At 38.6% G+C, this 17,352-nt stretch overlaps 1 protein-coding gene across 5 annotated transcripts in view; it reads left to right on the top strand.

The window, feature by feature from the left end:
- The window catches only part of ctrip (E3 ubiquitin-protein ligase ctrip), a 244,851-nt gene that overhangs the window by 189,997 nt on the left and 37,502 nt on the right, over positions 1-17,352 (top strand). For all 5 annotated transcript variants that reach the window (XM_067759758.1, XM_067759756.1, XM_067759757.1 and 2 more), the window contains 4 exons: positions 6,169-9,213; positions 9,298-10,196; positions 14,319-15,494; positions 15,558-16,316. In XM_067759758.1, coding sequence (XP_067615859.1) covers positions 6,169-9,213; positions 9,298-10,196; positions 14,319-15,494; positions 15,558-16,316 — 5,879 coding nt within the window. The remainder of the gene's footprint in view (positions 1-6,168; positions 9,214-9,297; positions 10,197-14,318; positions 15,495-15,557; positions 16,317-17,352) is intronic.

The following is a 17,352-nucleotide window of genomic DNA, read 5'->3' on the forward strand; positions in this document are numbered from 1 at the left end:
AACATAATATCAAGTGGACACTCAGCTGACTTTACTAATGCGAAGATTATTGACAGAGAAAGGAAAGAAACAACAAGATACACTTTAGAAAGCCTGAGGATCATGGAAAGAAGAGAAAATACGATTAAGAAGAAAGAAGATACAGACAATACAGCATCTGCTTACATTACGTGTTTAGGAAAATAGCTTTTAGTATTGACGAGATTACAATAGCGTTAAGATGGTATTCATTGACTGTCCATAAATGTTCAATATTTTCGTTTTTCAAAAGTGTTTTATGTTTAAAATAATTTCAAAAGAGGAAAAAAAAACCTCGGCAGAGTGCAATATTGTAAGTTGGTTTCGTAAGTATTTTTGTCTGTTTTGAGTTGATTTTTTATACGGATTTAGTAAATTCAATATATTTTGTATGTAATTTAAAATTTTTTTGTATTTTATTGTTTGTAATAGATTTAACCAATAAGCAAATACCCTTGATGATGCTAAAAAGTTATTAGCGAATTGTTGGGTTAGAAAAGTGGAATAATGTAATTTTATTTCGCACTTTAAAAAAACTTAGATCGGAAAAGCCTAATAATATACCTTCAGAAAAAAAAATTGTATTTTCGAGAAAACAATTTTTTGCCTCAATTTGAATCCTTTTGATTTTTTAGGAAATTTATATTTCTTACATCGTTAGCTTAATGTGAAAATGTGCTAAGTCAACTTTTACGAATTTTACAGGAGACGAAAAAAAATGTATAACTTTTGAAATAACCTTCTTTTTTTCAAAACTGTGAATGAGGATACCTTAATTGCAATCCTTTTGAGTGTAGAAGCTTTGAAAAAGATAAATAAACATGACTTTTATCAATCCAGCAGCTATTTTATGACTTGGCACAATTTCCGCACTCATAACAAATTTTTTCTCCTGACTTAGCACTTTTTACGCAATTTTTACCCATCACTCCTCACCTTTAATGATCGAAATAAAACACTAAACCTATATATTTCACAAAAAATAGTATTTATTTGTTAAACTATTTCTAACGGTTCTGATCTTTTGCCGGATGGTGCGCAGACAATAATTTATATGTATATAAATTCAAACAAATGCTGTGTTGTGTCTTATTCCAAAAAGACAACTGCCATATACTTTATCTACAAACTAAATAATAAATCTCTTAATCGTTGTCAAGAGAGTAAAGACTTGAGTGTAATTTTTATCTCCAAACTCTCTCTTTCTAGTACCATTGACTTCGTTGTTTTAAAATTTGATGCAATGGTTGAGTTCAGTAGACGTAACACCAGTGACTTTAAGGAGCCTATGACGTTGAAGGCACTTTATATGTCCTTGGTCAGAAGTCGTCTTGAATATTGCTCAATAATATGGAATCCTTTCTATGAATATAACTCCTATAAAATTGAGAGAGTTCAAAATTTTTTTACAAAAATTGCTTTACGTATGCTTCACTGTCCATACGGCCTCCCATCATATACCAGCAGGTGCAAATTGCTTGTCTTCTGGCTTTGCATGACAGAACAACTTAAATCTCACTCATGCTTGCCTATAATGTAATAAACGTTAGCACGAATTGCTCTGATTTATCTAATTTGTTCATTCCATATATTCTAATGCGTGATCTTTGGCATAATAGATTATTTTTTTTTCTAAATAACTAATAAAACGAATTATGCTATGAATGAACCTATAACTAGGACTATACATCTAGCAAATCGATTCAGTAGTGTTCGTAATTTTAATAACAGCTTATCATATAAGTTTAAGCTTGAATTGTTTTCTATTTTTAACTAGTCTGTAAGAAAGCATGTAGTTATCGACATGTAAGAATTGAAGTAGATTATAGTCAGCGCAAAGCATTTATCATACACCAAAGGCATGTCTCAATTGGGTAAATCCAATTTCAAGGGGTTGCCAGCACAATATATAGCTTCTCCAACCCAATTGTCAACTCACCTAACCGTGGCGAATCCTGTTTCATTAACAGCCGAGGCTCTGGCGACCCCAAGTTCCTCATGGAACTAGGGGGTGGGGAGGACGGGATGAGCTAGAAGGTTTAATGTGGTCATATGAATCGTTCCCGGGATGGTCGGACTAGTACCTTAATAGTGCTTTGTTACCGGAACGTACCGGATCTATATGCGGCAAAGGATCATCAACATCGGCCCAAAGCCTTCGGGAAGTGTCTTTATCACAACAAAGCATGTACTTTTAGACTGAATGAATTAAATAAGTAAATAAAATGCGCGCACAAAGAAATGACTAGTAATTCAGATTGATATTATTGACTGCTTGACTTAGCACATTTTTTTTGAACAGTTGACGACTTAGCACATTTACGCATCATTGCAAACAGCACGTAAAAATTAAAAATTAAAATATTTTTTTTTTTGTGATCGATGTATTTTGAATTCAGTTTTAAAACCGCATTAAAATACAATTTTTCAAAAAAAGTGACCTAGCACATTTTCACATTAAGCTAACGACATATTGCAGAAAAATGATAACTTTTTGTATTCTGTGCTGATCCGTAAATAAACAGATCTTACAATCTGCCAGATCACTGTTAGGTTTGGCCAAGGATAGCAGATGTAGGAAGTGCGGGTTGGAGGAGGAAACGATCGAGCACGTTTTGTGCTCCAGCCCTGTGTTTGCCGGGCTAAGACTTGAGCTAATAGGAGTGATACAGCTGTCAGATCTAGAAGCAGCAAGTGGCATAGGTTCTAGACAGCTTCTAGTATTTGCAAAGAGGATGTAATTATTTCTAACATAGTTCCTAGTTTTTGATAAGGTTTTCAGTTTGGTCGTTAAACAAATTTCTGGTAACACTGCGGACTCTTAAGTCATGCAGGTCCTCACCTAACCTACAGACAAATGAAGAGCACTACGCGTGCATCTCGATCTTCCTACGTTTAACGCCCGATTGAGATTATGCTGATATCGTCATTAACCAATGCTTAATAAATACATGTTTGTATTATTGTCAGTTCTTCTTTTTCCTTTTCTTTTTTCTGTGAAATACAATCTCAATCAAGTTTATAGGATGGATACATTTTCTTATTTACTTGTAGATCTTTTGACTGCTTTACGTAATGTAATTTTTGGGCTCCTGGTACGGGTTCGCTGAATCTTGATTCCAGAAATCCTTGGCATATTTCATAATCGCTTGTGTTTCTAAGAATAAGTGAAATAATTGGCAAATTTGTATTAGCCTAATCTAAAATTTCTAACGATGATGTCGAAATTTGGTGAATCATTTGCAAACCGAATGTACCGAACTGCGCCGAAAAGAAACTAAATACTTTTAGTGAGCGCCTGATCGCAATGCGGCTAATACGTTTAGAAAGTGTGTTCTCTTCATGGTCTGGGCCCAGGGAAGGAGATTGAAAATTAGCATTTTTATACTCAGCTGAGCAGAACTTACAGAATATATTAATTAATTTTGTTCGCATAACAGCACCCCGTAACGGCATAAACCGATCGAGATACATAGATATAGACTTCTATATATCAAAATAATCTGGGCGAAAAAAGAAATTCATTTAGCCATGTCCGTCCGTCCGTCCGTGAACACGATAACTTGAGTAAATTTTGAGGTATCTTAATGAAATTTGGTATGTAGGTTCCTGGACGCTCATCTCAGATCGCTATTTAAAATTAACGAAATCGGACTATAACCACGCCCACTTTTTCGATATAATTTCAAAAAACCGAAAAGAGCGATAATTCATTACCAAAGACGGATAAAGCGATGAAACTTGGTATGTGAGTTGACCCTATGACACAGAATAGATTATTAGTAAAATTTTTGACAATGGGCGTGGCACCGCCCACTTTTAAAAGGAGGTAATTTAAAAGTTTTGCAAGCTGTAATTTGGTAGTCGTTGAAGATATCATGATGAAATTTGGCAGGAACGTTACTCCTATTATTATATGTGTTCTAAATAAAAACTAGCAAAATTGGATGACGAACACGCCCACTTTTTAAAAAAAAATTTTAACAAAAAATTGAGTATCTTTACAGTATATAATAAATTATGTCAACATTCAACTCCAGTAATGATATAATGCAACAAAATACAAAAATTAAAAAAAAAAAAATAATAAAAATGGGCGTGCCTCAGCCCTTTTTCATTTAATTTGTCTAGAATACTTTTAGTGCAATAAGTCGAACAGAAATTTGCCAACCCTGGTGAAATTTTGTAAGGGCATAGCTTTTATGACGATAACAGTTTTCTGTGAAAATGGGCGAAATCGGTTGAAACCACGCCCAGTTTTTATACACAGTCGACCGTCTGTCCTTCCGCTCGGCCGTTAATACGATAACTTGAGCAAAAATCGATATATCTTTACTAAACTTAGTTCACGTACTTATCTGAACTCATTTTATCTTGGTATTAAAAATGGGCGAAATCGGACTTTGACCACGCTCACTTTTTCGATATCGAAAATTTCGAAAATTTAAATGCCATAATTCTTTACTAAATACGAAAAAAGGGATGAAACATGGTGATTGGATTGGTTTTTTGACGCAAAATATAACTTTAGCAAAAACTTTGTAAAATGGGTATGACACCTACCATATTAAGTAGAAGAAAATGAAAGAGTTCTGCAGGGCGAAATCCAAAGCCCTTGGAATCATGGCAGGAATACTGTTCGTGATATTACATATATAAATAAATTATCGGTACCCGACAGATGATGTTCTGGGTCATCCTGGTCCACATTTTGATCGATACCTCGAAAACGCCTTAACATATACAACTAAGGGCCACTCCCTTTTTTTTCATTTGATACCCATATCGTACAAACACATTATAGAGTCACCCCTGGTCCACCTTTATGGCGATATCTCGAAAAGGCGTCCATCTATAGAACTAAGGCCTACTCCCTTTTAAAATACTCTTTAATGCCTTTCATTTGATACACATGCTAGACAAACACATTCCAGGGTTACCCTAGGTTAATTTTCCTACATGGTGATTTTCCCTTATTTGACAAAGGATGAAAGAAAATCGTTCCAAAAAACGTCACCCTTGGTCTACAATTTCGGACTCTTAACGGACTCATAATTAAGAGCACTTCGAAAATATTTCAGGGGTGATTAAAAAAAAAATGATTAAGAAATGCGTTCAAATTTAACCAAATTTTCATATTAAAAAAAAATATTCAAATTAAACGAATTGATAGCTGAAGAAAGATAGCAAAGGCAAGTTGCTCCACTTTTTAGTATTACCATTTGTATGTATCCAAGAAAAAACAATTTTGTCTCAAAAGCCCTCAGCTGAGTATGTAATGTTCGGTTACACCCGAGCTTAGCCTTCCTTACTTGTTATAAACAAATTTTTTAATTGAAGATCTGACATCAAAAAAATCCTTTTCTAAGGAATATTCTACACTAATCCTTTTTTATCGATTTTTAGACGGTAAACCAAAGGTGATTATTGAACGGTAGAAAATCGACCAAAAAGCAAAAAACAAAAAAATTGTGGTCTAGAGATATTTAGTCTGTAATTAATCGAAAAGAAACATCGGTCGTGCGATAAGAAAATCTTAATTTTAAGGGTTTCGAAGAACAAACTTAAAAATTTACAAGCACGGGAGCGCAATACGGAGGAAGGAGCGCAAGGTTCACGCGCTGTTTCTTCATTTATCTGTAGGTCCTGGACCACTTTCAAACCCATCTTTAAAAAATTATTACTTTTTCTGCAATATTTCTAAAAAATCAAAAGCGTCCGAATTGGGGGAAAATATTTGTCTGGAAAATTAATCGTTCTTTTGGTACAAACATTTTTGATTTTTTTAAATACTATTAAGAAGTAGAGTGGAAAGGCTTTATGTTCAGACAAAATTTTTCTAGGACGCATGGTTCTCGAGTTAATCGTGCTCATAACTGTGACTACTATAGCAAAAAATCCATAATTCGTAAATCACACCGTCGAAAAAACAGACAAAAAAACCGTTTCGATTAATTTTCGAAAAAGTACCGAAAAAAGTCTTGATAAAATTTGCGTCATAGAGTGTAAATTTTGTGGAGAATACCCCATACCTTTTAAAATATCCGTTTCAAAAAGGATACTGCTGTTGTGTACAATTATTGTAACATCTAAACTGATCTTTTTGAATTTCGGTTAATTTTAAAATTTTGTTTGTTTATGTTTTTGCAGCTAACCTTAACATCTCCACCGCCGTGAGCGCAGCCAGCACAAGTCTCGGAAATAGCGTTAGCTTAGGTCGAGGTGCCGGTGGGGGCACCGCTTCCGCAAGTGCGACGGCCACAAACACCGGAGCGGGCGCAAGCACCGCCGCCACCTCGCATGCCGACTCGGAAAGCGATGATAGCGAAGTGGGGCGTTTGCAGGCCCTATTGGAAGCACGTGGTTTACCACCGCATCTGTTTGGCGCCTTAGGACCACGAATGACACATATTCTGCATCGTACCATTGGAAATAGCAGCTCGTCTAAGGCACAACAACTACTTCAGGGCTTGCAATCACACGATGAAAGTCAACAACTTCAGGCTGCCATTGAAATGTGCCAAATGTTGGTGATGGGAAATGAGGATACATTAGCCGGCTTCCCTATCAAACAAGTAGTTCCGGCACTAATAACGCTGTTACGTATGGATAATAATTTCGATATCATGAATAATGCATGCCGTGCTCTTGCTTATATGTTAGAAGCTTTACCACGTTCTTCTGGTACTGTTGTAGAAGCGGTTCCGGTGTTCCTCGAAAAACTGCAGGCTATACAGTGTATGGATGTTGCGGAGCAAAGCTTAACTGCACTCGAAATATTATCGCGTCGTCATAATAAAGCGATCCTCCAAGCCAATGGCGTTTCGGCATGTCTAACATTTCTTGATTTCTTTTCCATAAACGCACAGCGTGCCGCACTTTCAATAACAGCAAACTGCTGCTTAAATTTGCATACAGAAGAGTTTCATTTCGTCGCTGAAAGCTTACCACTTTTAGCTCGTTTATTGTCACAGCAGGATAAGAAATGCGTAGAGAGTGTGTGCTCGGCATTTTGCCGTTTGGTAGAAAGCTTCCAGCACGATCCTAAACGTTTACAAGAGATTGCTAGCAAGGAACTACTAAAAAACTGTCAACAATTGTTGGTTGTTACGCCAAACATATTAAATTCAGGTACCTTTACATCTGTCGTACGTATGCTAAGTCTGATGTGCGGTAACTGCCCTGACTTAGCCATTTCATTGCTAAAGAACGATATCGCGTCTACCCTTCTGTATTTACTTACCGGCAATGCAGAATCCAATATATCAAATACATCCCATGTGGAACTTACAACACGTTCGCCATCCGAATTGTACGAAATAACTTGTCTGATTGGCGAATTGATGCCACGACTTCCCACTGATGGCATATTTACTGTTGACGCATTATTGGATCGTCCCACGCTGAATACACAGGACCAAGTACAATGGCAATGGCGGGACGATCGTGGAACTTGGCATAATTATTCCCCCATTGATTCGCGAATGATTGAAGCGGCACACTCAAATTCTGAAGACGAATTCAGCTTAAGCACATTAGGTCGCACATACACCGTTGACTTTCATTCAATGCAACAGATAAATGAAGACACTGGTAACACACGCCCGGTTCAACGTAAAATAAATCCAAATTATGTACCGCCACCACCACCTACTACTGCAACATCATCAGCATCTGCTGGTCAGGATTTATCAGCATCAGCAGTGGCTACAGCTATTACAGCTTTAACAAGTACAGTAGCAAATACAGCTGTGATTACCTCGGCACATTCTATCACCCAGAACACTGCTCCAAATACGTCTGCAGCAAATAGTGCTCAGCAACGACGTCGAGCATCAGTTGATGCGCGAATAGCTTGCCTTAAAGAGGAACGAGGATTAGCTGCAGAGTTTATAAAGAATCTATTTAATGTACTTTACGAAGTTTACTGTTCATCCGCTGGACCAAATGTGCGTTACAAATGTTTACGTGCGCTCTTGCGGATGGTTTACTATGCCACACCTGAGCTGTTGAGAGACGTGCTTAAGAATCAACTAGTTTCCAGCCACATAGCTGGTATGATGGGCAGCAATGATTTGCGCATTGTAGTTGGGGCTTTGCAAATGGCAGAAATTTTAATGCAAAAACTACCAAACGTATTTGGTACCCATTTCCGCCGCGAAGGTGTTATATATCAGATTACACAGCTCACCGATCCCAGCAATCCGATTTGTGTCAATCCTTCACCAAAACCTATACCAGGATCTGGAGGCTCACTGAGTGCACCACCATCAGCGTCGGGCCTTCAAGTAAATCCTTTCTTCATGGATCATGCGACAGCGGCTGGTGGTTCAACAACAGCAGGTAGCTCTACACCCAGTTCATCAAAACCTGGACCAAACCAAGGACACCAATATACTGTTAAGAATTTTTCACATGCAATGGGTGGTATCAATCCAAATGTAAGTGCAACTACTAGCAGTCAAAGAGCAACACTGGCTTTACCTTCTAGCTCGGGCCAATTACTGATGCCACAATTGCCCGCAGGCAGTGTGCAGGCAAGACAACAAACTTCTGGTTCTCTTGCACCGAATAGTAATTCAAGTGCCGGCATTACGCCACCAGTAGCGGTACTTGGTACCACGGGACCACCTACCGAATTACACTATCACTACAGTAGCTCTGCACCACCAGCTGCTGGGCCACCTACGCATACACAATTGGCACATACACCAAACTTCTTTGTTTACGCCACTAGTTCAACCACACCTCCATTGCCACCAGGAGATCCACGCCAATATATCCATGGCCACTTCCAACATCCACCTCCCCACTTCCAACCACAATCTACGCATCATGTCGAATTACTGCCATCGTCATCAGGGGCATCCACTAGCGGTAATACTCCAACTATTATGGCACATCCACCACCTCAGCAACACTTGCCCCAAGTGGTTTTCGCGTCCTCTTCAGCAGTTCGTGATCCAGTTTATCATATCAGTAGTGGCAATAGCGGTGTAGCAGCCACAAACACTGGCACTTCCACATCTTCATCATCATCCGCTTCAGCTTTGCAGCATAAAATGTCCGACATGTTGAAACGCAAAGTCCCACCGAAACGCAAATCACAATCAAGTAGTCGCTCGAAGTCTCGGCAAGAAGATGGCGGTTGCGCGTCCACATCATCAATGCATGACTTGCTTAGTCGCGCCACAAGTGAGTATTAACGATCACGTACTTACATATGTGTGTATACTAATTTAATGCCATCAATATTTACCCTCCTTTTTTAATATGTAGGTCTTGGCAGTAGCACCGGCCGTAACACCCCTAATACCAGTGGCAGTAAATCACGATTTTGTGGCGGCGGCGCTGGAAGTAGCGCTGGCACCAGCAGTAGTGGAGGCAGTTCGACAAAAACTTCATTCCTCGCCTCGTTGAACCCTGCACGTTGGGGTCGCCAAGGATCTCATCATAATTCATTCACCAAAGATGTGGGATCAAATATTGCCAACAGCGGAAGTAATCCAAGTGGTAGTACCGTTAATTCAGCACATACTTCAAGCAATAGTGCCAATAGTACTACAAATAGCATTAATAAGAGTATATCTAATGCTAATATCATTGCCGCAGGCAATCGTGAAAAGGCACGCCAATGGGTACGTGAACAGGCTATTTCATTTGTAAAACGCTATTCTGAGCAAAAAGGTGGCAAAGGAGATGACAGCTTGTGTTTCAGTAATAGTTCAACAAGTGGCATAAGTGGTGGTACTGATGTTTTAAATCGTTTAACCACTATTATATTTAAGTTAAATGGGAATTTCCAAGACTGCTTGGATGCTTTGCTTGAATTGAAAACGATTTTACTGGAAAGCGATATATCACCATTTGAAGTGAACCATTCAGGTCTGATTAAAGCTATGCTGAATTTTATGACCTGTGAAGATGGCGTTGTGGAACGAGATAGGCGGCTGCGTTCATTTTTGCATGTGTTTTCTGGTTTACCATTAGAGCCCTTAAACAAAGTAGGGCAAATGCCAATTATTGATCCGGTGGCTTTTAACGCGTTCGTTGCAAAGTTGAATGGTTGCGTTACCCAACTTGAGCAATTTCCTGTAAAGGTACATGATTTTCCTTCTGGACCTGGCGGGCGTTCTAACACAAGTGCCCTTAAATTCTTTAATACGCACCAATTAAAGGTAAGTTTCATAGCTTTATTAAATGGTTTTATTTACTTGACTTGACAGGCGGCGCGGCTGGACAGCCGGCCGTAGTGAACGAATTTTGTAATTAAAATTTAAGTAACTTCCCGATAAGCTACAAGCTTGAAACTTGGAATATAGTAATAAGAAGAAAATATCGCCGATAGGTGGTATTTGTGGTCCGATTTGGCTCATATTTGGAACACATAATACATACAAGAATAGAAAGCGACCTATGAAAAAAACGCCGCTAGGTGGCGTAAGGATCGGACATTAACAAAAATCGTATTTGTGGTCCGATTTGGCTCATATTTGGAACACATAATTCATACAAGAATAGAAAGCGACATATGAAAAAATCGCCGCTAGGTGGCGCAAGGATCGAGATATTCACAAAAATCGTATTTGTGGTCCGATTTGGTCCATATTTGGAACACATAATACATACATGAATAGAAAGCGACCTATGATGTCCAATTTGGCTCATATTTGGAACAAATATTACATACAGTACGGTAGAGTGACATCAAAATATTTTGGAGTTGGAGGAGGGCAAGCATACGTGGCACAGAGTCGAGTAAAGTCTTTGGAAGGATTATGTGTTGAGGACTTAGATGGTAACAAAGTTCAGGAGAGTCATTGTAATAATGAGTCAGTAATGAACTAAATAGAATGGGAAATAATAGGCAATAAAATAAAGACTTAAAACTTGAAAATAAAATAATTTAAAAAAATGTTTAAGTTAAACGGTTTTATTGAAAACAATACTTACATGAAGTAATAATAATACTAAAAGGTAGAAAATAATTAGGTAGGTCGTAGGTACTAGTCATCACACTCCTCATCAATCTAGGGCGTTGATCAGACAATTAAATAAAAGTGTTGAACGCGTAAAATTTCTATTGATAGTCGTAAGTAAGACCAACTGAACCTTAACAAGGTTATAATACGCCTCACATTTTTAGAAATTTCATGCGCCCAACGCTTTTATTTAATTATTTGATCAACGCCTTAGATTGATGAGGAGTGTGATGACTAGTACCTAGGACCTACCTAATTATTTTCTAGCTTTTAGTATTGATATTACTTCATGTAAGTATTGTTTTCAATAAAACCGTTAAACTTAAATTTTTTTTAAATTGTTTTATTTAAATAAAGAATTTACAAAATAATGAGTTATTCGAAAGAAAAGTATAGATTATTAAATTACTCCCTCAGTACCTACAGTCAAACTGGCGTAGAAGACAGGCGCTTCCCAAGGCAGTCGGAGCAAAGAAGTATACACGAGTGTCGTATTCGTTGTAAAATATAAAACTTTAGGATGTTTCCATGGTTTTCTATATAAAATTTTACTAGACATAGTAAAGACTTTGCTTTAATTCAAGCTGAACAAATAAAAATAAAATGTACTTCATGGTATTATATTTGCCAATTTCTAGGATAAGTCTATGTCGTTCACCTAACGTTGTGAACCTAGGTTTGCTCACAAAGCTCTTAGTTCAAGCATTATGTTGTTGATTGCAATGAAATAAAATGTATAGCGCAGTTAGGATTTAGTAAGGAACGGTTCAAAAATTCGCGTTCTGGTGTTGTAGAACTATGTGCAAAACTCAAAACACGAATTAAACTAAGCAATTTTGTTAGTGCTATTTTTATAGATGCTTACTTTTTCTCTTAACGTTTAAACTTTATATCATAGCCTAGATTCAGTAATTGTGAGTTTTGATACCAGGCCTCTGGGGTTAATAAGGTTATGCTAGCACCTACGAGGATAATTTTACACAAAATATTTCTTCCAAAATCAAATCTCTTTTGCATTTGCTTCAAAAGGTGAATACAAAAATTAAATTTTTTAATCGCATTCGTTGTCTATTTATAAGCTTTTTGCCTTCAAGAAGTATTTCTGTCTTCCAGTTAAAATATTTCTTGTGCCCAGATACTTAGTTTTCAATTACCTTGCGTGGCTTAACACCACAATAGTCTTGGAACTCCTTGAACTCATTGAGCTGCGTGAGGAAGATTGAAATATCGTCGTGCCAAACGAGAAGTAACACGTAGCATTTCTTTGTACAAATTTTGAACGGAAATTTGTCTATGAAACCCTCTTTAAACTGTTGATTTCACGTTTATAGATCCTCAACAGATCACGCGGGTTCGAATCGAGCTCAAGGCATTATCATTATTATTGTTATGATAAATTTTTGCTTAAATAAACAAATTCTTAAATCAGAATAGAAGAAAGACAACTGCCAAAGCTCGTTGTATAGATCCATTTCGGGAACTGCTAAACTCCTTCATCGGCAACGTTTAGGCGTCGCTGCTATACCTATTCAGCTATCACAGCTGTTGTTTTTTTGTCTTCATTATTTCTACTTCTATTCTGTTTCTTGCCAATTGATATTCACAGCGCTGCGACATCTGTCGCAGAAACGGTGTGAAAATTGGACTTCTTTCATGTCAATTATGCCGTAGTGTCATATTTACAACTTTGATAAGAAGTTGTTGTACTCCTCCAACTTATCTACGGCGGTAACCCCTTTAGGCTGCCCCAGACTTCCTGCTACACATTTCTAAAATGTCTACCCATCCGTTGCCCTCTGGTTTCTAAATGTTTTCTCCTTCTCTACCCTCTTTAAGGGGCCGCTATGACTGTGTCGCTATGAGTCATTCGTGCGTGGTCGAAAGTGAAATTCATTTACTTGTTCATTACAAGCTGGCCTTATTCTGGCATGTACATAAATACAAATATCTTGTATTGTGGTAATGCCACAGTTGGCTCATCAATCAGATGTCTGTTGGGATGCCCAGGTTTCTGGGTATTCAACAGAAACTGTTTGGTTAGCATTTCATTTCTTTCCCTTATTGGGAGTATTCTCGCCTCATTATGTGGATGGTGTTCTGGGGACATAAGGAGACAACCCGTCGCGGTTCTGAGGGCAGTATTTTGGCAGGCTTGTAGCTTCTTCCAGTGGGTAAGCTTTAGGCTTGGCGACCATATCGGGGACGCGTAGCATGCAATCGGCTGGCCAATTGCTTTGTAAGTGGTAATGAGCGTTTCTTTATCTTTTCCCTAAGTACTGCCAGCAAGATATTTGAGGATTTTATTTCGACTCTGGATTTTCGGTACAATTTCGGCTGCATGCTCACCAAATGTAGATCCTGATCGAACGTCACACCCAAGATTTTGGGGTGTAAGACAGTCGATAGCGTAGTGCCATTGACGTGGACGTTCAAAATCGAAATTTGGGATGTCCATGTTATAAATAAGGTCGCCGATGATTTAGTCGGTGATAATGTCAGGTTTCGCGTGGTGAAGAAACTGGAGAGATCAGGGAGGTAGCCGTTAATTTGGGTCATAGCTCATCGATCCGTGGGTCTGGGCCTGTGGCCATTATTGGGCAGTCATCGGCATAGGAAACGATAGTAACTCCTTCTGGTGGCGAAGGTAGCTTTGATATGTAGAAGTAAAACAAAAGTGGGGATAGGACACCACCCTGCGGCACCCCTTGTTTAACTCTCCTTGGTTTAGATGTTTCGTTTCGAAATTGCACCGATGCCTGCCGACCACCTAGACCCTTCCAGGTCTTGCAGTAACGTGCCACCGTATCAAAAGCTTTTGATAGGTCTAGCGCAACGAGTACTGTTCTATGGTGGGGTTTTGATTTAAATCGCAATTTATCTGTGTGCTAATGGCATTTAGCGCGGTGGTGGTGCTTTGTAGTTTTCTAAAGCCATGCTGATGAGAGGCTAGTGGCAAATTTGCCTTGAAATGGGGCAGTAAAATGGCTTCAAGCGTCTTAGCTACTGACGATAGGAGAGATATCGGGCGATATGAATCTCCTATGTTAGCTGGTTTCCCAGGCTTTAGCGGCACCACCTTGGCCATTTTCCATTTTTCGGTAATGACAAAGGTGGAAAGAGACAGGTAGAATACATGTGCTAAATATTCAAAACCGTCATTTCCTAGGCTTTAACACAGAACCAGAATTCCCCCTGGTAATTTCAAATTAATACTGAATAATATTCTGTATACAAGTTTTTGTCATCATGTTTTTTTATTTCCTGAAATGTAGACACATATGTACCTAAACTGAAATTTCAACTTTTTTTAACCTACAGTGTAACTTGCAACGTCACCCGGACTGCACTAATCTCCGACAATGGAAAGGCGGTACCGTCAAGATTGATCCACTTGCTATGGTACAAGCGATCGAACGTTATTTGGTTGTACGTGGCTATGGTGGCATCCGCGGTGATTCAGATGATGACTCTGAGGAGGACATGGATGATAATGTGGCTGCGGTTGTGATGTCACAAAGCGGGTTTAAGCACAAATTACAGTTCTTAATCGGAGAATACATATTGCCGTACAACATGACTGTTTATCAGGCCGTTAAGCAATTCTCTGCGTTGGTTAATGATCAGTCGGAAACGGATACCGATACTGAAACTCCAATGGGTAATGCCAGTGTTTGGGTACAACAACACACAATCTACTACCGACCAGTTGAAGATGATACAAATAATATAAGTGTCAATGCTTCGACCAGTTCTACGGCTAGCATTAATATGAATAAAAATAGCAGTGCCTCAGGGGCATCTTCATCAACAGCTGCAGCTGTGTCTACTTCAGGCCTACATACACCTACATGTGGCTTATCCTCCGTTATCCCATCTACATCTGCAAAGAAAGGTAGTAAATCATTATCTAAATTATTACGCAAAAAAACTGAATTATGGCATGAGGGTATTGCACCCCGTTCAGGATCGGCGCTTAAATCATTCCTAACCAACATATTACCACCTGATGTTGTAACAGTGCAAGATGCTTCGTTAGATGCGCTCTGTATGCTACGTATTATAAATGCGCTCAATCGGCATTGGGAACAACTATATGGATGTGTACATCGACAGCAAATTATTCCACAATCAGAATTTGTTCACCCTAAAATAACAGCAAAAGCCAATCGGCAATTACAAGATCCTCTTGTCATAATGACTGGTAATTTACCACCATGGCTACCCCAAATAGGAATGGCATGTGCCTTCCTCTTTCCATTTGAAACGCGTCATCTACTATTTTACGCAACAAGCTTTGATCGGGACCGTGCTTTGCAACGGCTGCTGGATACGACTCCTGACTTAAATGCAGCCGAATCATCGGAACGCGTTGCACCACGTTTAGATAGACGAAAACGTGCTATATCGCGCGAGGATATATTGAAGCAAGCAGAACATATTATTCAAGACGTTGGACATTCGAAGGCCCTTCTAGAAATTCAATACGAAAATGAGGTAAATATAGAAAAATAAATACTTGATGGAAACATGATCGATTGCTTTAATTGTGTAAAATAGGTCGGCACTGGTCTTGGCCCTACATTAGAGTTCTATGCGTTAGTATCAGCTGAGTTACAGCGTTGTGATTTGGGACTCTGGAACGGAAGTGATAGTTATAAACAAAATTCAGCCACTATAGCTGATGTGGTGAAGTCAAGTACGAGCATACACATCGACGAGGTTATTGAAATAACCAGAACACAGCCAGATGAGCTTGTTACTGGCACAATGGCAACAAACACCACACCTTTGCATAGTAATAGCATCACAACATCTGTAAGCGCTACTACGGTTACACGTTCAAGTAGTCGAAGCCATCGTAATGTAGACGCTCATCATGGCAATAATAGCGTGGTCGGCGGCAGTAGTAGCAGTGGTGGTGGTATGGGTATGTCAACGCGAAGCCATCACAATCATCAGCAACAGCTGCAATATCAGCAGCGCCAATTAAATATGGATCAAGTGGGTATCACTTCATCTCCTAATGATAGTGCTTTAAACATGATAATTGAACACGAGACCCAGCAAAATCAGTCCCAACTATCACAACAGCTGCCACGCGAAAGAGGTGATAGATCACCACCTGAAATTAGCGATATTGTATCATCTGTGGCGACAATAACGACCAGCACATCCATGGCATATGTAAATACTCCACACGGACTCTTTCCCATGCCATTGGGCAAGTCATCCAAATTGCCGCAAGTATCAAAAGCCAAAGCAAAATTCAAATTCCTTGGAAAATTTATGGCTAAGGCTGTTATGGATAGTCGAATGGTGAGTACAATATATCTGTAAATATATAACTTGAATGTAGTCGATGCCGGTGTAAAGTCTGGTTACTCCAATTTTCGCTCAAAACGACTTTTTAATGGAGTTTGAGACGATTTCTGCACATGGGGATAAAAGAAAAGTGTGTGTTTAATGTGCGGTATCTCCTAAAGTTACTAAAAATAAAACCTGCTTACTCAATCAGCCCAATTCTAAACGAAAATTCCGTACGAGTTTTTTCCCTCCTCCCATTCCTCGTTTTCTAAATAAAAATTCCTTGTGAGTTTTTTCACTTCTCCCTTTCCTCCTATTCTGAACAATGTTCGAAAAAGAGGAAACCGGTTATGGGAGAAAAGTAGGTATTATGAATGTGAGGGAGAGGGAGATTTCTTTGCCATTTCATAGGAGTTTTTTCACTAGTTAAATTAAAGGGAATGCATCAAAATAGTTGAAGGAAATTCGTTCTTTTAAGAAAGAACACTTATTTGTACAAATTTGTGCTAAAATATGTATTTACATTCTACCACAATATTCTCACTGTTAATACAACAACAGCAACCACACTATTCTTTATTTTAAGTCGAAAAGCGTATCATAAGCAACGGAAGAGCTATTTGTATATTTGATGCAGCCATCCAGAAATTGCGCAAGAATTTTTTAAGAAGGCTTAAGTAGATTTTGGCATATGGCGAAAGGCGAACTCAACTCGACGTGGCCGCCAGAAAATTGCTTTGCAGAAGGAAAGCAGGCAACTCCGGCGGATTTGTGTTATCCCGCCGTCTTCTTCTTTTGCTCCTCTGTTGATGTTGCTGTGGCACCAATTCATTACTCATTTCAGTGAATACAACGTGAAATGCAATAATGTGGATTGTTTATACCTTATTTCTTAATTTCAAACAAATTCGCAACAATAATTAAACTTTTAAATTTTTTAAACAAAATAAGAAATGCGCTACGAAATTTCAATTGACAAAACAGCTGACTTCGAAAATTCGAAATTGCTATTCCCCAATTTTTCTTTTCCCTAGGAGAAAAGAATTGG

The sequence above is a fragment of the Eurosta solidaginis genome, chromosome 1 (genome assembly GCF_040869045.1).
Source record: "Eurosta solidaginis isolate ZX-2024a chromosome 1, ASM4086904v1, whole genome shotgun sequence".
Taxonomy (NCBI): Eukaryota; Metazoa; Arthropoda; class Insecta; order Diptera; family Tephritidae; genus Eurosta; species Eurosta solidaginis.